This window comes from Natator depressus, chromosome 1 (genome assembly GCF_965152275.1).
Source record: "Natator depressus isolate rNatDep1 chromosome 1, rNatDep2.hap1, whole genome shotgun sequence".
In the NCBI taxonomy this organism is placed as follows: Eukaryota; Metazoa; Chordata; order Testudines; family Cheloniidae; genus Natator; species Natator depressus.
This window is the reverse complement of record NC_134234.1, coordinates 344,682,591-344,704,148: the sequence shown is the minus strand read 5'-3', so window position 1 is coordinate 344,704,148 and position 21,558 is coordinate 344,682,591. Positions and strand designations below refer to the sequence as shown.

Sequence of the window (21,558 nt, the reverse complement as noted above, 5' to 3'; positions counted from 1 at the left end):
TCCCACGTCCCCACTTACCTCAGGGCTTTGGTCTCCTTCCCCCGGTGAACCTAGTGTAAAGCCCTCCTCACTAGGTTAGCCAGCCTGCTTGCAAAGATGCTCTTCCCTCTCTTCGTTAGGTGGAGCCCGTCTCTGCCTAGCACTCCTTCTTGGAACACCATCCCATGGTCAAAGAATCCGAAGCCTTCTCTCCGACATCACCTGCGTAGCCATTCGTTGACTTCCATGATTCAACAGTCTCTACCCAGGCCTTTTCCTTCCATGGGGAGGATGGATGAAAACACCACTTGCACCTCAAACTCCTTTATCCTTCTTCCCAGAGCCACGTAGTCCGCAGTGATCCGCTCAAGGTCATTCGTGGCAGTATCATTGGTGCCCACGTGGAGAAGCAGGAAGGGGTAGCGATCCAAGGGCTTGATGAGTCTCAGTGAAGGGGCTTGGGGGAATATTTTGGGGAAACAGGAACTCCAAGTGGTCCTTTTCCTGAATCTTTGTCTAACTCACTTGGTGGTGGCAGCAGTACTCATCCAAGGACAGGGAAGGATTTGTGCCCTGGAAAGTTTTTAAACTAAGCTGATAGAAATAAGCTTAGGGGGTCTTTCATGCGGGTCCCCACATCTGTACCCCAGAGTTCAGAGTGGGGAGGGAACCTTGATAATGAATATTCTAAGAATACAGCCCTTTGCATGTGTGAAACACCAGCAAGTGTTTGTGATGGCCTTTGAAATCTTGAGTTCTGAGCATGCTGAAGAACTTCCAGTCTTAACATCCTTACTACGTTTGATAGCCCTAGAAAAAATGGCACGTTGGGGTGAAGGTCACAGAGGGGTCAGTTGCAGAAACAGAAATACAGCCCAATACTTCTGATTCCTCCTACCACAGGCTGAGCTCTAGGTTGATCCCCGTTACACTGTGTTACAAGATAAGATTAGGAACATGTCTTGTTGCAAAATATTTGCATCCATGGATCTAAGCATCAGCAATAAAAACTGACTAATGCTGTGATTCACTTTATTTGTGTCTTCTTTAAATATGAGTGTAGTGGGGTGGCTGCCCCACTTCTACACTAGATGGAGCTTCAGCAGGCCAGGGAAGCGGTGCAGGTGGGAGGCCAATCAGAGGCTGACTAAGAGACAGCCAATCAGGGCCAGACTCAGCCAGGCTCAGCCATATATAAAGGCGGCCCAGGAAGGGAGCAGTCAGTCTCTCCCTGACTGGCAAGGGAGGAGGACTGGTTCCTGTGTGGAAAGGTAGCACCTTGGACAGAGCAGTGCTGGGGAAGGGCAGAAGGAGCTGGGGAGCTCCGGTCAAGGAAAACCCCAGGCTGCAGGCCTTGCTACAAAGGGCTGAGCAGGTGCAAAGGGCTGAAGGGGAAGTGGCCCAGGGACAATAGTTTGACAAGGGGAGAGAAGGAGGGCAGGGAGGCTGCCGCTAGAGGGTCCCTGGGTTGGGACCCAGAGTGGCAGATGGGCCTGGGTCCTCCCCTTTCCCCCTTGTACTACACCTGGCTGAGGAGGAGCATGGCCTGATACAGGCAGTGGCTGGCCCCTGTGACAAAGGGGCTAGACTTTGAGGCTGCAGTTGGCCCCTAGAGCTAATGTAGATCGAAGACTGCTGATAACACCAAAGCCCCGGAAGGGGGTGAGACCGGAGCAGTGGGCACTGCTGGAGGGCAGCATCATGAAGAGGATGCTGCCGAGCGGGGAGCAACGAGGGTCCCCAAAGCAGCAGAGCAGATGAAGGGCAAGGCACCACACGCACAAGGTGCTCCATGACTGGACAGAGCTAATTCTCAGAGCAACCAGCGGGAGGCGCCAGTGGTGGTGAGTCCTAATCCTGTCACAATGAGGATAATTCTTCTCCAAAGGAATTACAAGTCTGTCAATTTTCCAAGAGTGCGATAGCCTTGTAAATCTCAATACATAATTCAAGTGTCAAAAACTTCCTTTAAATCATAGCATGTGTTGGGATGAAGTCACCAGGTGGACTGTGTGCGCTACCTTTCCTTCCTTGGAAACACATCTCTATAATGGGTCAGAGTAACCGAATGAATTCTTTCAGGTTTGTGAAATGAGGTACAGGGTAGCTTTAATATTACCTTCTTTATACATGAGGATAATAATTGTGCAAAGGAATTACAAGAGTGTACATTTCAAGCTTGTTCATCTGCCATGTAGTAATAAAAATCTCAATATAGAATTCAAAATGGGACAATTTTTGTTACAATTTAATTCTGCTCAAGTGTAAATACCCACCACTGAGAAAACAACTACAGGTAAAGGGTGTTCAAGTGCATGACAAGACTGTCACTGGTTGGTCATTGTTCACACTTACATGAGAAGATGTTTCACCCAAAAGCTCCCCCCAAAATCTTCAAAACAAAATAAAAAAAGTTTCAGAATGAACCTGTCTAGGAGTTACTCTCACGTTAGTGACATATCTGGAAGTGTCCAGTAGGGTTCTGGAGATACAGGTTAGTGTTTGGCATGAGTCGTCCTAACTATTGGGGTTCATTTCTGACTCTGACAGTTGCTCCCTGTCTGACCTTCACCAGAATGTGCCTCCCTTTACCTCCGTGGCAAACAGGTAGAATTCTAACTTGCAGGGTGGATTGTCTGAAGTTTCCTCTGATCTAAGCACTTCAAAGCACTTCACAAACACTCATGAAATTTTATACAGCCAAAGAGGTGTATTATTATAGTAGTTATAACTTTTTTTACTGGCATTAGATGTTGTAAAAATGCATGTCAGGCTCTCACATGTCATTGCAGTGCTCAGTTCCTGACGTCTAGTCTCCGAAATTGGGGCTCTTTGATTTTTGTTCAGTGTAGTTTTGCATTTCCCTTTTTTATATATTTTGAAGTTGAAGGGTAGGTGCTGAGCCACTGTAAAAGGGAACAGTTCCATCGACTTCACATTCAAGGAAGGCACTTTACCCAGCCCAGGGTAGACAAAACGGTGTTTGGAGTGCATCTTTCTTTGCAGAGTCTGCATCTCCACCTAGAGCAGCTCATATCTAATATACAGTGAAATCAATGGGAAACATCAGCCATTGCATCTCCATCCATGAGCCACCAAGAGAACGGGGTCTTGTGAGAGACTTCAGCTAGGAAAGAAAAGGAAGAAGCAGAAAACAGACGGATTTGAAGAGAACTTCAACGGTCGGTTCTGTTGCTGTGGGATGAGACTGGGTTAATTACAAGTCTGACCAACCTAGGGCGTTCTGCAAGACCCCTCTCCCACAGAAAACTTTTCAGCCATCATTTGAATGATTTTTGAAGTGGAAAAATACACGCCCACCAGGATTTCTTCCTTCCCTCAGTTGGAAGGCACAGAATGTCACTGAATTCTAGGTTGCAGAGTAGCAGCCGTGGTAGTCTGTATTCGCAAAAAGAAAAGGAGGACTTGTTTAGTCTCTAAGCTGCCACAAGGCCTGAATTCTATGGAACTGCCTTGGGGGGACAGTGAGGGGGTGTAAGGGAAAAGCAGCGGCCCTTCCCTGCAGCACGCACCTGTTGCTCCTGAATGGCTGGTACCAAGGGCAATGAGATGCAGGACCCTGGTGTTTGCACCAGGGCGCTGCCAGCAGGGGCTGGCGCCCCGCAGGGCCCAGCCTTCTCGGGGGCTCTGGGCAGCGCTTCTGGCCAGACGCAGGGCCCGTGAGCGTGTGGGGAGCTGGAGTGTGAGTGGAGGCGGCTATGGCATTTGGTGGCTGGCCGCGCCCCCAGGGCAGCTCCCACCAGGGCGGTGCAGGGGGAGCCTGGAACTCCAGGGCAGCGGGTGAATTTCTGACCCTCCTTCCCCGCGCTGGGGGTCTCACTGGAGGCTGCAGAGACGCTGGCTGGTCAGAGCGGCCACCAGCAAGAATTGGTGGCCGCACTCTGAGACCACCCAGAAATGCGTTGTGCTTAACCCCTGGAGCCCTTTCCTCGGGGCTCCCACCACAGCTGGCCCAGGGGCCGGATCCGTGCCGAGCTGGGCACTGGGGCGGGGGGGGGGGACGCCAGGGGGAAGGGACCTGGCTTGGTGGCCGATACCAGAGTGATGGGCGCGCTCAGCAGGGCGGGAAGCAGAGAACGAGAGCCCGAGGGCGTGGGGGCTGCCCGGGGGGGATCCCTGGGGGGGCCGCGGTGGGGGGGGTCCTCTGCCCGGCCCCGTTGCCGGGAGGCAGCGGGCGGGGGCGGTGCGGACCGGGCTGGTTGCCGGGAGACGCTGTAAACAATGGGGGGGGGTTAATCCCAGCCCCGCCGCCGCCGCCGCCGCCGCCCGGCTCAGTGCTGCGGCCGCCGCCCCCGCAGGCTTCCCTCGGGTCCGCAGCGCTCCGCCGCAGGCTTCTCTCGGGTCCGCACCCAGGTCAGTGTTCTGTGTCAGCTGACGCGGGTGGGTTCCATCCCCCCCGCGCCCGGGTTCCCGGGGACACCCCTGCCCGCACCCCCCGATCCGCCTGGGGCCCCATCTCCCTGCCCGCACCCCCCCCGATCCCCCTGGAGCCCCCAGCTCCCTGCCCGCACCCCCCCGATCCCCCTGGAGCCCCAGACCCCTGCCCGCACCCGCGATCCGCCTGGGGGCCCCAGACCCCTGCCCGCACCCGCGATCCGCCTGGGGGCCCCAGCTCCCTGCCCAACCCCCCCCCGATCCCCCTGGAGCCCCCAGCTCCCTGCCCGCACCCCCCCGATCCCCATGGAGCCGCCAGCTCCCTGCCCGCACCCCCCCCGATCTCCCTGCAGCCCCCAGCTCCCTGCCCAAACCCCCCCGCGATCCCCCTGGAGCCGCCAGCTCCCTTCCTGCACCCCCCCGATCCCCCTGGAGCCCCAGACCCCTGCCTGCACCCGCGATCCGCCTGGAGCCCCCAGACCCCTGCCTGCACCCCCCGATCCGCCTGGAGCCCCCAGACCCCTGCCTGCACCCCCCCCCCGATCTGCCTGGGGGCCCCAGCTCCCTGCCCGCACCCCCCCCCGATCCCACTGGAGCCGCCAGCTCCCTTCCTGCACCCCCCCCGATCCCCCTGGAGCCCCAGACCCCTGCCCGCACCCCCCGATCTGCCTGGGGCCCCATCTCCCTGCCCGCACCCCCCCCCGATCCCCCTGCAGCCGCCAGCTCCCTGCCCGCACCCCCCCCCCGATCCCCCTGGAGCCCCCAGCTCCCTGCCCAACCCCCCCCCCGATCCCCCTGGAGCCGCCAGCTCCCTGCCCGCACCCCCCCCAATCCCCCTGCAGCCCCCAGCTCCCTGCCCAACCCCCCCCCCGATCCCCCTGGAGCCGCCAGCTCCCAGCCCGCACCCCCCGCCGATCCCCCTGCAGCCCCCAGCTCCCTGCCCAAACCCCCCCCCGATCCCCCTGGAGCCGCCAGACCCCTGCCTGCACCCCCCGATCCCCCTGGGGGCCCCATCTCCCTGCATGCACCCGCCGATCCCCCTGGAGCCCCCAGACCCCTGCCTGCACCCCCCGATCCCCCTGGGGGCCCCATCTCCCTGCATGCACCCGCCGATCCCCCTGGAGCCCCCAGACCCCTGCCCGCACCCCCCCCGATCCCCCTGGAGCCCCCAGACCCCTGCCCGCACCCCCCCGATCCGCCTGGGGGCCCCAGCTCCCTGCCCGCACCCCCCGATCGCCCTGGGGGCCCCAGACCCCTGCCTGCACCCCCCGATCCGCCTGGGGCCCCATCTCCCTGCCTGCACCCCCCCGATCTCCCTGGAGCCCCCAGACCCCTGCCTGCACCCCCTGATCTGCCTGGAGCCCCCAGACCCCTGTCTGCACCCCCCGATCCCCCTGGGGGCCCCATCTCCCTGCCTGCACCCCCCCCGATCCACCTGGAGCCCCCAGACCCCTGCCTGCACCCCCCCCGATCTGCCTGGGGGCCCCAGCTCCCTGTCTGCACCCCCCCCAATCCCCCTGGAGCCCCCGGCTCCCTGCCTGCACCCCCCCAATCCACCTGGGGGCCCCAGCTCCCTGCCCGCACCCCCCGATCCGCCTGGGGCCCCATCTCCCTGCCTGCACCCCCCGATCCCCCTGGAGCCCCCAGACCCCTGTCTGCACCCCCCGATCCCCCTGGGGACCCCATCTCCCTGCCCGCACCCCCGATCGCCCTGGGGGCCCCAGACCCCTGCCTGCACCCCCCGATCCGCCTGGGGCCCCATCTCCCTGCTTGCACCCCCCCCCCCGATCTCCCTGGAGCCCCCAGCTCCCCACCCGCACCCCCCGATCACCCTGGGGACCCCACCTCCCTGCATGCACTCCCTGATCCCCCTGGAGCCCCCAGACCCCTGCCTGCACCCCCTGATCCCCCTGGGGCCCCCAGCTCCCTGCCCAACCCCCCTGATCCCCTGGGGCCCCCAGCTCCCTGCCTGCATCCCACATCCCTAGGGGCCTCCATCTTCCTGCCCAGACCTCCACATCCCTGTGGCCCCCAGCTCCATGCCTGCACCCTCAGATCCCCCAGATTCCTGCCTGCAACCCAGATCCCTCAGGACCCCCAGCTCCCTGGCCAGGCCCCCCAGATCTCCCAGGGCCCCCAGCTCTCCTCACATACACACATCCCCGACTCCTGGGACTAGCGGGAGCAGCTGCTCTTTCTGAGCTTCCTCTCCATACAGGGTGTACTGAGCAAATCTCTCTGACTGCAGTGCTGATCCTAGCCCCTGTAACTTTCCTGCTGGGGGTCGTCCCTTCATGGTGACTGCCTCTGTATTTCCAGCTTTACCAATTTATCATAGTGATCCTTTGCCCTCTCTAGTGTCTCCCAGCCAAAGATCTCAGAGTGCTTTACAGATATAAACACATTATATGGGATCAATATCATGATTTTACCTATTGGGAAACTGAGGCACAGAGACCGGTAGTCAGAGGCACAATCAGAGAGAGAACCTGGGAGTCCTGATGCCCAGGCCTGTTCGTCTGCTCCACGCCCTTTCCTCCCCACCCTCTCCTGAAACTCTGCATCAACAGCAGCAGCTTGCCCAGCACTTGAGATCAGGCAGAACTGCAGAGGCCATGGTGTGTGGTCCGCAGCAGCTGTTCCTCTGAAAAACGGTGGGTTCTCTGCCTGCTCTGGGGATGGGACTCCCTCGTGCCTCTGTCGGAGTCCGAGCCCTGGAGCTCCCAGACATTGGTCTCTAGTCCCCCTGAAAATGAACTTTCCCCTTTGAGCTGTGGCTGACCCTGCCCCCATTTCTTCCCTTGGTGAAATTTCAGCTGGCTCCACCCACCGCTTTCGGGCAGCCTCTGTTTGTTGTACCTGATGCCATGGTAACTGGATAAAAGAGAAAGCGAGAGCGTGCAGGCTCTCCCTGGGGCAAACCTTATGAGGTTCTTTGCCTCTGGAAATCCCGGCCGCTGGGGCAGGTGGAGCTCCTTGGCCTTGCTGATCTTGTCTCCTTGTGCAGTTCATCCCCGAAGACCTTCCCGGTAGCCGGTGTGACCCTTGGGTGTGAGCGTCAGGTGCGGAGCGGGTGCAGCAGCCCAGCTGTAGCCCAGCGTGGCGTCTCAATGCACCAGCGCCTCTCCCTCTGTGCCAGCGCAGGCCTCCCTGGGGGGTGGCCTCTAATGCACCGCTGGGAGTGGTAGGAGCGCTCCAGAGAGCCGCGAAGGGGGGCTAAAAAAGCAGAGGGAAAGTAGGATCCTTCCTTGCCGTGCTGCAATCCACCAGGCAATCTCTCCTGCAGCCGAGCGACTGCTTCTGCAGACCCAGCGACGCAGGGACAGCGGCAACGTCCCCACCGATTCCTCTCCCGGGCCCGAGACCCAGCAGAGAAAGCTTCATCCCCAGAGGGGAATTCCGGCTCGGGCAGAGCGCGGGTGTGGGACAAGGATGGCTGTGTCACCTTAGGGAGAGCCCAGGTCCGCCCCGCCACCTCTGCCCTCGCCCCTGGGGTCAGGGCCCCGGGGACAGGACTCCTGCGGCGGCGTGCTGGGTTCTCTTGGGGACTGCCCTCCCCCGGCTGACGCGTGACGGGGCCATTCCCAGAGCAGTTCTCTCTGCTGACTGAGGAGAAATAATGATTCTGGCGCACGGAACCCTTCATCCGGGCATCTCGAACAGCCGCCCAAAGACGGGGCTGTCGTGTGGCCATCCCCATTGTATCGAGGCACCCGGAGGTCAAGCAATCTGCCCAAGGTCATGCAGAGAGGCCGGAAAAGCTGGGAAGAGATCCCAGGTTGCCTCACTCCCAGTCCCCTGCTCTAACCAGTAGACATGCTGCTATGGTTTTAGATGTGCTGCTGCCCCCTACTGGAGTGTGACAGGCCAGCCTGTGTGTTGCAGGGGGATGGGCATCAAGTAGGCGTGGGGGCCCCATTCCCACCTGTGGGGGCAAAGGGCTGTTGCTGCTGCCCAGCCCTCTCCCTAACCGGGGCTCTCTGTCTCCTCACCAGCTGTGGGAACGCACCGGGGATCCAGCATGTCTGCCGACGTCTGGGTGGGAACATGGAGACCCCACCGGCCCAGAGGGCCCATCGCTGCTCTCTACAGCAGTCCCGGGCCCAAGTATGGGCTCCCCACAAACGTAGGTGAGAGAAAGCGTCAGCGAGGAGCCGGCCAGGCCAGCGGGAAGGGGAGCCCCCACCCCCCCCCAGGCTCCATGAGGAGGGGTGGCCCGGGGCTCTCCGCCAGCATCATGGAGAGAGGAACACACGGGCCAGCTGGCAGCTCCATGCACATGCCCAATGCTCTGCTTTGGGGGCGCTCTGCACCCACAGCCGAATGGGGCTGCTCACCCATCCTGCGTTCACCCCAAGGGCGCTCCTCACCATGCCCCCTTGCACCAAGGGATCTCTTATTTCTTCCCCACTCACTGCTCTTCCTACACAACAAGGCCTGTGCTGAGGGAGCTCTCTCCTCCCCTTGCCCCTCTCAGGTCTGGACTGGGGTCCATGCCTCCCCCAGTGGCCTGTGTGGAGAGAGCTCTGCCATGCCCCACGCTCCCTTCAGGGCTTTGCTTGGGGGCTCTCACTATCTGGCCCACGCCCTCTGCGCCCTGGCTCTATCTCTCCTTCCTGTTGCAGGTTACCCCCTTCACGACCCCTCCCGCTACCGAGACCCTGCATACAGCTTCGGCATCCGCCACCCCTATCTGCAGGATGAGTGCTCCCCGGGGCCCAAGTACATGGTGCCAGCCAAGATGACCATGAAGGGCAAAGATGGTAACCCTGCCTACTCCATCTATGGCCGTCCCAGGGATCTGATGCCCTTCCTGACCCCCGGGCCAGGTGAGTCTGTCCCCTTCTCACTCGCTCTGTACAGCCAAGCTATGTGGGTGCGGCTTGATTTGTGTGTGGTGTGTGTGATTTAATGTCTGTGATGGAAAATGTCAGCACAGGATTGCTCCTTCCAGTCCATGCTCCAGGGCTCTGGACAATCCAGGTGTGTTCGTCCCGAGTGACAGAGCTCCCTGTAAAGCCGATTTTTTATTCATTTATTTATTTTAAAAAAGGCTCCATAGGCGATCCTGGCAATTACAGGCTGGTAAACCTGACTTCAGGTGCAGCCAGATTGGTTGAAAGTATGATAAAGAACAGAATGATCAGACACACAGATGAACACGATTTGATGGGGAAGAGTCAACACAGCATTGGTAAAGGGAAATCATGCCTCTCCCATCTATTAGAGTTCTTTGAGGGGGCCTACAGACGCATGGATAAGGGTAATCCAGTGGCTATAGTGTACTTGGACTTTCAGAAAGCCTTTGAAAAGGTCACACACCAAAGGCTGTTAAGCAAAGTAAGCAGCAACAGATAAAAGGGAAGGTTCTCTCATGGATCAGTAACTGGTTAAAAGACAGGAAACAAAGGGTAGGGATAAATGGTCAGTTTTCATGGTGGAGAGAGGTAAATAGCGGGGTTCCCCAGGAATCTGTACTAGGACCTGTGCTGCTCAGCATATTCATAGATGATCTGGAAAAGGGGTGAACAGTGAGGTGGCAAAATTTGCAGATGATACAAAATTACTCAAGTTAGTTAAGTCCAAAGCTGACAGCACAGAGCTACAAAAAGATCTCTCAAAATTGTGCAACACAACGGCAGGTGAAATTCCATGTTGATAAATGCAAAGTAATGCACATGGGGAAAACATAATCCCAACTATACTTGCAAAATGAGGGGGTCTAAATTAGCTGTTACCATTCAAGAGAGAGGTCTTGGAGTCATTGTGGAGAGTTCTCTGAAAACATCGGTTCAATATGAAGCAGCAGTCAGAAAAGCTAACAATGTAAGGAACCATTAGGAAAGGGACAGAAAAGACAGAAAATATCATAGTGCCACTATATAAATCCATGGTACGCTCGCACCTTGAATACTGTGTACAGTTCTGGTCACATCATCTTAAAAAAAAGATTAGGGCTGTCAAGCCATTAAAAAAATTAATTGCAGTTAATTGCGTGATTAAAAAAATTAATCATGATAAATCGTGTGATTAAAAAAAAATTAATCGCAATTAATGAGTGATTAATCACACTGTTAAACAGTAATAGAATACCATTTATTTAAATAGTTTTGGATGTTTTCTACATTTTCAAATACACTGATTTCAATTACAACACAGAATACAAAGTGTACAGTGCTCACTTTAGATTTATTTTTGATTACAAATATTTGCACTGTAAAAAACAAAAGAAATAGTATTTTTCAGTTTACCTCATACCACTACTGTCGTGCAATCTCTTTATCATGAAAGTTGAACTTACAAATGTAGAATTATATACAAAAAATAACTGCATTCAAAAATAAAACCATGTAAAACTTTAGAGCCTACAAGTCCAATTAGTGCTATTTCAGCCAATCACTAAGGGTATGTCTACACTACGAAATTAGGTCGAATTTATAGAAGTCGGTTCTTTAGAAATTGTTTTTATATATTCGAGTGTGTGTGTCCACACAGAAAATGCTCTAAGTTCATTAAGTGCATTAACTCGGCGGAGCGCTTCCACAGTACCGAGGCAAGCGTCGACTTCCAGAGTGTTGCACTGTGGGTAGCTATCCCACAGTTCCCGCAGTCTCCGGAAATGAGATTCAAAAGTTCGCGGTTCTTTTCCTGTCTACGTGGCCAGTGCATCTGAGTTGAGAGAGCTGTCCAGAGTGGTCACAATGGAGCACTCTGGGATAGCTCCCGGAGGCCAATACCGTCGAATTGTGTCCATAGTACCCCAAATTCGACCCGGCAAGGCCGATTTAAGCGCTAATCCACTTGTCGGGTGGAGTAAGGAAATCGATTTTAAGAGCCCTTTAAGTTGAAAAAAGGGCTTCATCGTGTGGATGGGTGCAGGTTTACATCGATTTAACGCTGCTAAATTCGACCTAAAGTCCTAGTGTAGACCAGGGCTTAGACAAACAAGTTTGTTTACATTTACAGGAGATAATGCTGCCTGCTTCTTGTTTACAATGTCACCTGAAAGTGAGAACAGGTGTTCTCATGGCACTGTTGTAGCCGGCGTCGCAAGATATTTATGTGCCAGATGCACTAAAGATTCATACGTCCCTTCATGCTTCAACCACCTTTCCAGGGGACATGCGTCCATGCTGATGACTTGGGTTCTGCTCGATAACTATCCAAAGCAGAGAGGACCGATGCATGTTCATTTTCATCATCAGAGTCAGATGCCACCAGCAGAAAGTTGATTTTCTTTTTTGGTGGTTCAGGTTCTGTAGTTTCTACATCGAAATGTTGCTCTTTTAAGACTTCTGAAAGCATGCTCCACACCTCGTCTCTCTCCGATTTTGGAAGGCTCTTCAGATTCTTAAACCTTAAGTCAAGTGCTGTAACTATTTTTAGAAATCTCATAGTGGTACCTTCTTTGCGTTTTGTCAGATCTGCAGGGACAGTGTTCGTTAATCAAACAGCATGTGCTGGGTCATCATCCGAGATTGCTATAACATGAAATATATGGCAGAATGCGGGTAAAACAGAGCAGAGGACATACAATTCTCCCCCAAGGAGTTCTGTCACAAATTTAATTAATGCATTGTTTTTTTAACCAACATCATCAGCATGGAAGCATGTCCTCTGGAATGGTGGCTGACGCATGAAGGGGCATATGAATGTTTAACATATCTGGCATGTAAATACCTTGCAAAAGTGCCATGTGAATGTATGTTCTCACTTTCAGGTGACATTGTAAATAAGAAGCGGGCAGCATTATCTCCTGTAAATGTAAACAAACTTGTTTGTCTTAGCGGTTGGCTGAACAAGAAGTAGGACTGAGTGGATTTGTAGGCTCTAAAGTTTTACATTGTTTTGTTTTTGAGTGCAGTTATGTAACAAAGAAACAAAATCTAAATTTGTAAGTTACACTTTCACAATAGAGATTGTCTTACAATATTTGTAGGAGGTGAATTGAAAAATACTTTCTTTTGTTTATCATTTTTACAGTGCAGATATTTGTAATAAAAACTAATATAAAGTGAGCATTGTGCACTTTGTATTCTGTGTTGTAATAGAAATCAATATATTTGAAAATGTAGAAAAACATCCAAAAATATTTAATAAATTTCATTGGTATTCTAGTGTTTGACAGTGTGATTAATCATGATTAATTTTTTTAATTGCAGTTCATTTTTTGAGTTAATCGCGTGAGTTAACTGAGATTAATCGACAGCCCTAAAAAAGATATATTAGAATTGGGGAAAGTACAGAAAAGGGCAATAAAAATGATTAGGGGTCTGGAACAGCTTCCATAAAAGGAGAGATCAAGAAGGCTGGGACTCATCAGCTTGGAAAAGAGACGACTAAGGGGGGATATGACAGAGGTCTATAAAATCATGAGTGGTGAGGGGAAAGTGAACAAGGAAGCGTTGTGTTATTTACTCCATCACATAACACACAAACCAGGGGTCACCCAATGAAGTGAATAGGCAGCAGGTTTAAACAAAAGGAAGTATTTCTTCACACAACACACAGTCAACCTGTGGAACTTGTTGCCAGGGGATGTTGTGAAGGCCAAGACTATAACTTGGTTCAAAAAAGAATTAGATAAGTTCCTGGAGGACTGGTCCATCAATGACTTTTAGCCAAGATGGTCAGGGATGTAACTCCACGTTCTGGGTGTCCCTAAGCCTCTGACTGCCAGAAGCTGGGACTAGACAACAGGGGATGGATCACTCGAAAAATTGCCCGGTTCAGTTCATTCCCTCTGAAGAGCCTGGCTCCAGCCACTGTCAGAAGACAGGACACTGGGCTAGATGGACCATTGGATTGATCTGATGACCATTATGTTCTTATGTTACCCTGGAGAGATGATTCCCCAGCCCCATAGATATCGCTGCCAAGGACGGATCCTGAGAGTCAGCCTAAATTCCCTTCTTGTTAATTCTATGCCATTCCTCCTAATTCCCCTCCCCCTTGTGTAGCCTCCTTGCTAATCCCGCTCTGTCATGGGCTTCACACCCTTCTGATATTTGCAGGCTTGTATGTAGAGCGCAGGGAGCAGGGCAGGAGCACTAGATATGGGGGGAGTTCTTAGTTACTCTAGTCCCACCCTCTCCCAGCAGGGGGCACTGTGGGGAGCAGGGCAGGGTGCTGGCTATGGGGGGAGCTCCCAGCGACTCTGGCCCCAGCCTCTTCCAGCAGGGGGTGCTGTAGGGCATAGGACAGGAGTGCGGGCTATCTGTGAGCTCCCAGCTGCTCCAGTCCAGGGCCTGCCAATCAGTGGGGTATGGGGTGAGCCCCTCCCGTCTATGATCCGATATTATCCTCCCTCTTTGTTTCAGGTCGATATTCTCCAGAGAAGGCAGGGAAATGGGCCTATCGCTCCGCGCCCATCTACTCGCTTGCTTCGCGCACGAAGGAGTTTGCGAATGACCAGACTCCAGGTAGGAGAGCCCACAGGGCTAAGCTCCGACCCAGCTCCTGCTCCCCCTGCCCCACTGCATGGCTGGCCTCGAGGTTCCAAGGTGCAAATCAGTGCCCGTTGGCTCAGACCTTTGTCTGGATTCTCCCCTTCCCCTTCCCGGAAGCCCTGACTCCAGCACATGCCTATCTCCACGCCCAGGGACCCTAGAGCCAGTTCACGGCTTTCCCAGCCTCTTATCCAAAGTGGGTGCTACTGGGCAGGGTGGCAAGAGACTGTCAGAGAGGGGATCAACCCACCGGTTCGGGGTGCGAGTGGACCCTGGATTCTTGCAACTGCTGAATGCTGCAGAGAGGCCAGAGCCGCTGGAGGAGACGATTCTGCCAAGCCTGTTGCAGGATTGGTCCCGGATCTGTTTGTGATCATCCCTCGCCCCCCGACTGCTCAGCTTCTCCCCAGCACACTTCTGGGAGAGGGGCCTGGTTCAGAGGGTGTGAACGGCACAAGCTGGGGGATAATGATCATTCCCCACGGCCCTGCACTCCCCCAGTTGCTCACAGGGGAGTGGGGCAGTGCAATCATAAAATAACCATCTAATTGCAGCTTCCCCAACCTGGAACGTCCTGCCTGGGCCCTGTACGCTCGGCTGGGTGCGCCAGAATCCAAGCCCTTGGCAATGGGGCGCCAGGCGGGGATTTAGGATCCGAGAGATGGCAGGGGTCAGGGTCGGGCGTCAGTTGGGAGTTTCTCCGCTGATGTCACTGGAAAGGGGGGAGTCACCCTGTTCCCAGAGCCGTGCACAGGGCCCAGCTCTCCACTGGGGACACCGTTGCTCTGGGTGCCCGCCCTCGATGCCAGCGCAAAGCTCGCCCGGCGAGGAGAGTGGAGACGGGCTGGCCCCGGAGGCTTGTGAGGGGGCTTTTCAGATGACTAAGGCCCAGGTAGATGGGGCTATCGGAGCGGGGGGTCATGCCAATTCGTGGGTAGAGACTGTTCCTGCCCCTCCAGGAGGGGCAGGCAGTCTTGCTGGCTCCTTAGACCCACAGGCTTTGGCGCCGCAGCTGATCGAGTCCAGGGTCCCCACCTCGGGGGACCCCGGCAACCGGGGGAAACGAACCCAAGTGGTGCTGCCACCCCTTGCACCCAGTCGTAGCCACTGGCTCAGATTTGGCCCGCCTGCCCCTCCGTCATGGCGGAGCAGCCAATGGGAGAGAGCAGGGCTGGCCTCACCCAGGGTGGGAGGGGAGGGATGCCACAGCCTCACAGCTGCCACTGCCCTCCCCCGAGCCCTGCCCCTCCTCAGTGTTGCCTCACACCTCCCTTCCCCACCCTGTCTCCTTCTACCCTCACCCCCCTGAGCGCTGCCCTTCCCCAGCCTCACCTCACTCCTGCCCTCCCCACCCCCCATTCCCTTCTGCCCTCGCCCCCCTGAGCCCTGCCCTTCCCCAGCCTCACCTCACTGCTGCCCTCCCCACCCCTCCCCATTCCCTTCTGCCCTCGCCCCCCTGAGCCCTGCCCCTCCCCCTCCCCAGCCTCACCTCACTCCTGCCATCCCCACCCTTCCCCATTCCTTTCTGCCCTCACCCCCCAAGCCCTGCCCCTCCCCTCCCCATCCTCACCTCACTCCTGCCCTCCCCACCCCTCCCCATTCCCTTCTGCCCTCACCCTCCACTGAGCCCTGCCCCTCCCCAGCCTCACCTCACTCCTGCCCTCCCCACCCCTCCCCATTCCCTTCTGCCCTCGCCCCCCTGAGCCCTGCCCCTCCCCAGCCTCAACTCACTCCTGCCTTCCCCGCCCCTCCCCATTCCCTTCTGCCCTCACCCCCCACTGAGCCCTCCCCCTTCCCAATCTCACCTCACTCCTGCCCCCCGCCCCCTCCCCCGGAGCTGCCCTGTCAGATTTCTGATTTGTCCACAGTGGTGTTTGAATGGCAGATCTGACCCCTGCTGACCCCCTCTTCCCCCCATCCCAGGGCCTGCCGCCTACGGGCTCCCCCCAATGATCGGGCCCAAGGTCATCAGCAAGAGCTCTGCCCCCAACTATTCCCTCCTGGGGCGCAGCTTGATCGGCACCTTCTGTGAGGACCTGAGCAAGGTGAGAGGCAGCAGCGGTGCTGGGGAGGGGGGTACTGAGGGGGAAGGGAGAGATGGGGGACGCGCCTGGCCGTGGGGAATGGGGGTTCAGGATGCCGGCTGGGCTGCGGCTTGGCCTGCTTTGGGGGGGCGGGGGCGCCCCGGGGGGGGCCTGTTGGCGACTGAGCTCCCCTCTCCTTGTGTGCAGACGCCAGGGCCCTGTAACTACCGGGTGGTGGAACCCAGCGTGTACAAGACCCGGGCCCCTCAGTACAGCATGCTCGCCCGCAACATGCTTCCTGGGGACAACACGCAGAAACCAGGGCCCGGGGCACACAGCCCGGAGAAGGTGAGGAGGGGGCTTGGGACACACACACACACACACGGGCTCACAAGAGCTGTTGTGGATGGGATGTGTTGGCTGGCAGAGAGACTGGAGAGCTCATGGAGAGATTTCCCTGGCAGTTGAACAGCGTGTGTGTGTGTGTGGGGGGGTGATGCAGTGTTTGTGGGTGGGTGGGTGATGCAGTGTGTGTGCAAGTGGGGGGGTGATGCAGTATGTGTGCAAGTGGGGGGTGATGCAGTGTGTGGGTGTGCAAGTGGGGGTGATGCAGTGTGTGTGGGGGGGTAATGCAGTATGTGTGGGGGTGATGCACTGTGTGTGTGGTGGGGTGATGCAGTGTGTGTGCGAGTGGAGGGGTGATGCAGTGGGTGTGTGGGTGACGGAGGGTGCATGGGCGGTGATGCAGTGTGTGTGTGTGTGGTGGGGTGATGCAGTGTCTGTGTGTGTGGTGGGGTGATGCAGTGTCTGTGTGTGTGGTGGGTGATGCAGTGTGTGTGTGGTGGGTGATGCAGTGTCTGTGTGTGTGGTGGGGTGATGCAGTGTCTGTGTGTGTGGTGGGTGATGCAGTGTGTGTGTTGTGGGGTGATGCAGTGTGTGTGTGAGGGGGGGGATGATGCCGTGTGTGTGTGGGGGTGATGGAGGGTGTGTGCGAGTGGGGGGGTGATGCAGTGTGTGTGCGAGTGGGGGGTGATGCAGTGTGTGTGTGGGGGGGTGATGCCGTGTGTGTGTGTGGGTGATGGAGGGTGTGTGTGTGTGGTGGGGTGATGCAGTGTGTGTGCGAGTGGGGGGTGATGCAGTGTGTGTGTGTGTGTGTGGTGGGTGATGCAGTGTGTGTGCGAGTGGGGGGTGATGCCGTGTGTGTGTGTGAGTGATGGAGGGTGTGTGCGAGTGGGGGGTGATGCAGTGTGTGTGCGAGTGGGGGGGTGATGCACTGTGTGAGTGGGGGGTGATGCAGTGTGTGTGCGAGTGGGGGGGTGATGCCGTGTGTGTGTGTGGGTGATGGAGGGTGTGTGTGTGTGGTGGGGTGATGCCATGTATGTGTGTGGGTGATGGAGGGTGTGTGTGCGAGTGGGGGGTGATGCAGTGTGTGTGCGAGTGGGGGGTGATGCAGTGTGTGTGTGTGTGGTGGGTGATGCAGTGTGTGTGCGAGTGGGGGGGTGACACACTGTGTGAGGGGGGGTGATGCACTGTGTGAGTGGGGGGTGATGCAGTGTGTGTGCGAGTGTGGTGGGTGATGCAGTGTGTGTGTGGGGGGGGGTGATGCCGTGTGTGTGTGTGGGTGATGGAGGGTGTGTGCGAGTGGTGGGTGATGCAGTGTGTGTGTGGTGGGTGATGCAGTGTGTGTGCCAGTGGGGGGGTGATGCAGTGTGTGTGTGAGTGGGGGGGTGATGCACTGTGTGAGTGGGGGGTGATGCCGTGTGTGTGGGTGGGTGATGGAGGGTGTGTGTGTGCGCGCGCAGTGGGGGAGCTAAGGTCTCATGCAGGATTGTAGTTGTGGGCCGGGGGGTGCCTTGAGATCTGACGGGGGAGGGGGCGCGTGTGTGTTTCTAACGTGGAAGCCAGGCTCTCCGCAGGGTACCAGCGGGTGCGGGGGGGAGGAGCTGAGATCTCACGCACTGACCCTGCGGTGTTCTGCCCCCTCTCCCTGCAGTACGTCCAGCAGCGTGGCCAGACCTTTGGGATCCGCCACTCCGACTACCTGGCGCCCCTCATCGTGGACGTGGTGGATTAAGCGAGCGCGGCCGGAGGAGCCGAGGGAGCGGCTGATCGCGGGCGTTAGTGAGAGGGACGGGCTGGACAAGAATTATGCATTTGAAAATCTTTACTGACTTAACACTGTGCAGTCGTCTTTGGCGAGTCAGCCCCCAGCTCCTCAGGCCCAGGGAGACCCGGGGAGCTTGGGCCTGGCTCCTTCAGCCGGACAGTGGAACTGGAGCAGGCCATCGTGTGAGTGCTGAGCTCCAGGGGGCGTATGGAAAGGGGGTGAGGCGAGGTCAGGCTGGCTGCAGTGCCCCCGACAGGCCAGGGTCATTTGCACTAGCCCCAGTAGCTCGAGGGCCCCCCTCACGTTCTGACTTTCACTCTTGGGGGAGATCCATTCACAGTGGCGGACACCGGGGGTGGCCCACACGCTTGAGCTCTCCTCCCTGTGGTGCCGAGGACGGAGCTAGTCCCAAGTGGGGAGATTAGGGGACCTAGTGCAGCAACTGGCTCCCACGCAACGCAGCTCAGCCCACCAATGCCCCTCTCCCGTGGCTTCTCTCCTGGGCCTCTGGCGAACAATTGCTGGATCCTTGCCCAGCGCTTTTTGCCCACCAGTGAGGAAGTGGAAGGGTCTTATTTGGACTGCTCTGTGCCCTAATGTTTCCCCATCAGCCCCTGGGATTGACCCTCTCTGAGCACAGGTCACTGCCACCATCAGCTATGAGCTATTGTCCAGGGCTTTGTCCAGCCTACAATGGGCTTCCCACCATCCCCGGCTGGCCAGTTCGCTCTTCTCACCCATCTCTCTGCCAGGGCGTCTTCCCAGACCCTCAGGCTACATTCCGTTTGCTCAGTTTGAGCCCACTCCTCCTTATCACACCCCCTTTATCAAGCTGATTCCTCTCCCTGTTCTCCTGCTGCCTCTTGGCTGTCCCTAAGCCAGCCTCGGCAGGGTTAGTGCTTTCAGCCTCCCCCTCGCCCCACGACTCAGTGGCCCCCGGCCCCTCAGCAGTGTAGCTGCTCTTATTTGAGTTCCCCCCATTGTGTTGACATCTTTCTGGCGCTCAGATCCCTGGAGCTGAGCACAAACTGAGCACAAACTGGGCTCTCCCCTGTGCAGAGAGGGCCCCGGCCTGCACTGGGATGAGAGGCTCAGAGCTGAGCATTCCCCGAGCTGCTCCTGCCGAGCCCCATTCACGAGCCCTTGTCCCGTTCTGCTTTCCATTTGCTGACCCTTTTCTGTCTTCCTTGTGTCAGGGGAAGGGTCTCACTGCAATACGCTGCACGGTCTGTGCTCATGCTGCGGGCACTCAGGATAGAAATTGGATCCTCCTGCTCCAGATACACAGGACCCACCCACTTGCGCGACAGGAGAATCACCCCCTAGCTGTCCCTCTGACCGAGCTCACAATACACCGTTGTGCAGTTCTGATTCTGTCCATTAGAGGGCAGGTCTCTCCCTATCGTTTTCTGTGTCACACACACTCTAGCCGGTTCCTTGCAGACAGGATATATTTATACCCAGATGTGGTTACAATAACCACATCCCCATCTCTGTAGGGAAACTGAACACAAAAACAAGCTCCAGGCGAGGCACAAACCACCCTAGGGGGTTCTGGGGAGGGAGGACCTGCTTTGGCTCACTGAGCAGGGGGTTATCTTGGCCTAGATGTTAGAGAGCAGACAGCTCTGTCTGGAGTGTTATTCAGTCTAGGGAAGTTATAAATATTCCGTGAGAGCGGACTCCCACTCCTTCCCTGGGAGGCAATTCACCACTCCCATAGATTCATAGACAGTAAGACCAGAAGGGACCATTATGATGACCCAGCCTGATCTCCTATATAACACATGCAATTGTTTCTGCATCATGCCCAGAACTCCCAATTGAGCTAGTGCATATCCTTTAGAAAGGCATCCAGGTTTGACCCACTGCGTCCCTAGGTCAGATTTCCCAATGGTTAATTACCCTCACTGTGAAAACAGGACATTTTATTTCTAGTCTGAATTTGTCTGCCTACAGGTTTCTCCTTTGCCTGCCAGCTTAAAGAACTGTCAACAGTCAGAAATCTCTTCCGCCGGTGGGTAACTGCAGACCATGGTCAAGTCCCCTCTTAACCTACCCTTGGATAAACTAAAGCGGATGAGTTTCCTTAGTCTCTCACTGTAAGCCAGGTTGTCCAGAGCTCAGATCGTTTTCCTGGCTCTTTCCTGAACCTTCTCCAATTTTTCAACATCTTTTTTGAAATGCGGACACCAAACCTGAGCACAACATACACTAATGTCGGGAAGCCATGACTGTACCTGGCCATGCATCAGCTCCCTACCTCCTCTGCCGTGGGCAACACAAATCCCACCTTCTCAGCCTAGGCAGGCTCCGCTGTCCCTCTGCATGTTAGCAACAGGCCCACCTCAACCCCCGAGCCCTCCGAGGGGCTCCCTGGAGCATCCAGCCCTGCTCCACTGGACACTCGCATATTTCACTGCTCCCGAAGGAACAGCCCAGCCCACCTTACCAGCTCCACCTGACATCACGACACCGCTTCACACACAGCCCTTAGGCATGTTTAGAGTGAAAAGAAGCAGAGTTTATTTAACAAAGAGAGTCAAATGGTAGCAAATAGGAATACTGGAAACCAATGGTTACATCTCAAATAAAAGCAGAACCCACATTGTAAAACCTGGACGTATGTAACTAACACACACCCAGAGTCCTTGCAGTGTTTTGCAGCCAGGCCTAGCTGTGCTCCATTTTCATGAGGGAAGCCATGCTGTCAGCTTGTCTCCTTGGTGAAGGGGATGGGGCAGGGGAGGAACCTCTGACCTCCTAGGGATGCTCCAACACTCCAAGGTCTTTACTCACAAACAGGGTGCTGTCCTGCTGGTTGTTGTTTTTTCCTGTGTGCCTCTTTGCTGTTGATTTCACATGCTCTTGATCAGCATTCAGCGCTGTCTGTGGACAGGTCTCCTTTGTAAAGCGGACAATACCCAATACACACAGGACCAGCCGGAGAGCAAGAGAGACAGGTCTCTTCCCTCCTGCCTGATAGGAGCAAGTTCATCCCTTTGTGCAATCTGCCTTAACTCCCAGACCTTAAGCACATGATTTCCAGTACAGATACATAATTCCAGAAACATTATCTGTCCGTACGCTTTGCAACGATTATGATGACCAGCTCTGGGCAGAGCCCTCATGTCATAAATGTAAAGGGAAGGATAACCACCTTTCTGTATACAGAACTATAAAATCCCTCCTGGCCAGAGGCAAAACCCTTTCACCTGTAAAGGGTTAAGAAGCTAAGATAACCTCGCTGGCACCTGACCAAAAAGACACAAAACCAGGAATATACATTCCATTCAGCACAGCTTATTTACCAGCCATTTAAACAAAAGGAAATCTAATGCATTTCTAGCTAGATTACTTACTAACAAGTTCTAAGACTCCATTCCTGTTCTGTTCCTGGCGAAAGCATCACACACAGAGACAGACTCTTTGTCCCTTCCCCTGTCCTCCCCACCCCAGCTTTGAAAGTAACTTGTCTCCTCATTGGTCATTTTGGTCAGGTGCCAGCAAGGTTATCCTAGCTTCTTAACCCTTTACAGGTGAAAAGGTTTTGCCTCTGGCCAGGAGGGATTTTATAGTTCTGTATACAGAAAGGTGGTTACCC

General features: G+C 55.8%; 1 protein-coding gene across 2 annotated transcripts; it reads left to right on the top strand.

Annotated features, from left to right (window-relative positions):
• Positions 1–4,235: 4,235 nt before the first annotated feature.
• Positions 4,236–21,150, top strand: LOC141980966 (ciliary microtubule associated protein 1A-like). 2 transcript variants are annotated; one of them, XM_074942764.1, is made up of 7 exons: positions 4,236–4,353; positions 8,370–8,504; positions 9,000–9,203; positions 13,695–13,796; positions 15,747–15,868; positions 16,055–16,195; positions 17,841–21,150. In XM_074942764.1, the coding sequence occupies exons 2-7, from the start codon at positions 8,396–8,398 to the stop codon at positions 17,919–17,921; spliced, it is 759 nt and encodes a 252-aa protein (XP_074798865.1). In that variant the 5' UTR covers positions 4,236–4,353; positions 8,370–8,395; the 3' UTR covers positions 17,922–21,150. The 2 variants fall into 2 exon arrangements, with proteins under 2 accessions (XP_074798865.1, XP_074798864.1); XM_074942763.1 differs by lacking the exon at positions 4,236–4,353 and adding an exon at positions 7,285–7,436.
• Positions 21,151–21,558: the final 408 nt, after the last annotated feature.

Excerpts from the sequence above, each read along its gene's own strand:
- LOC141980966 (XM_074942764.1), top strand. The coding sequence starts at position 8,396 with ATGTCTGCCGACGTCTGGGTGGGAACATGGAGACCCCACCGGCCCAGA. Across the intron at positions 9,204-13,694 it reads CTTCCTGACCCCCGGGCCAG|GTCGATATTCTCCAGAGAAG; the intron begins GTGAGTCTGTCC and ends TCTTTGTTTCAG. Across the intron at positions 16,196-17,840 it reads GGGCACACAGCCCGGAGAAG|TACGTCCAGCAGCGTGGCCA; the intron begins GTGAGGAGGGGG and ends CTCTCCCTGCAG.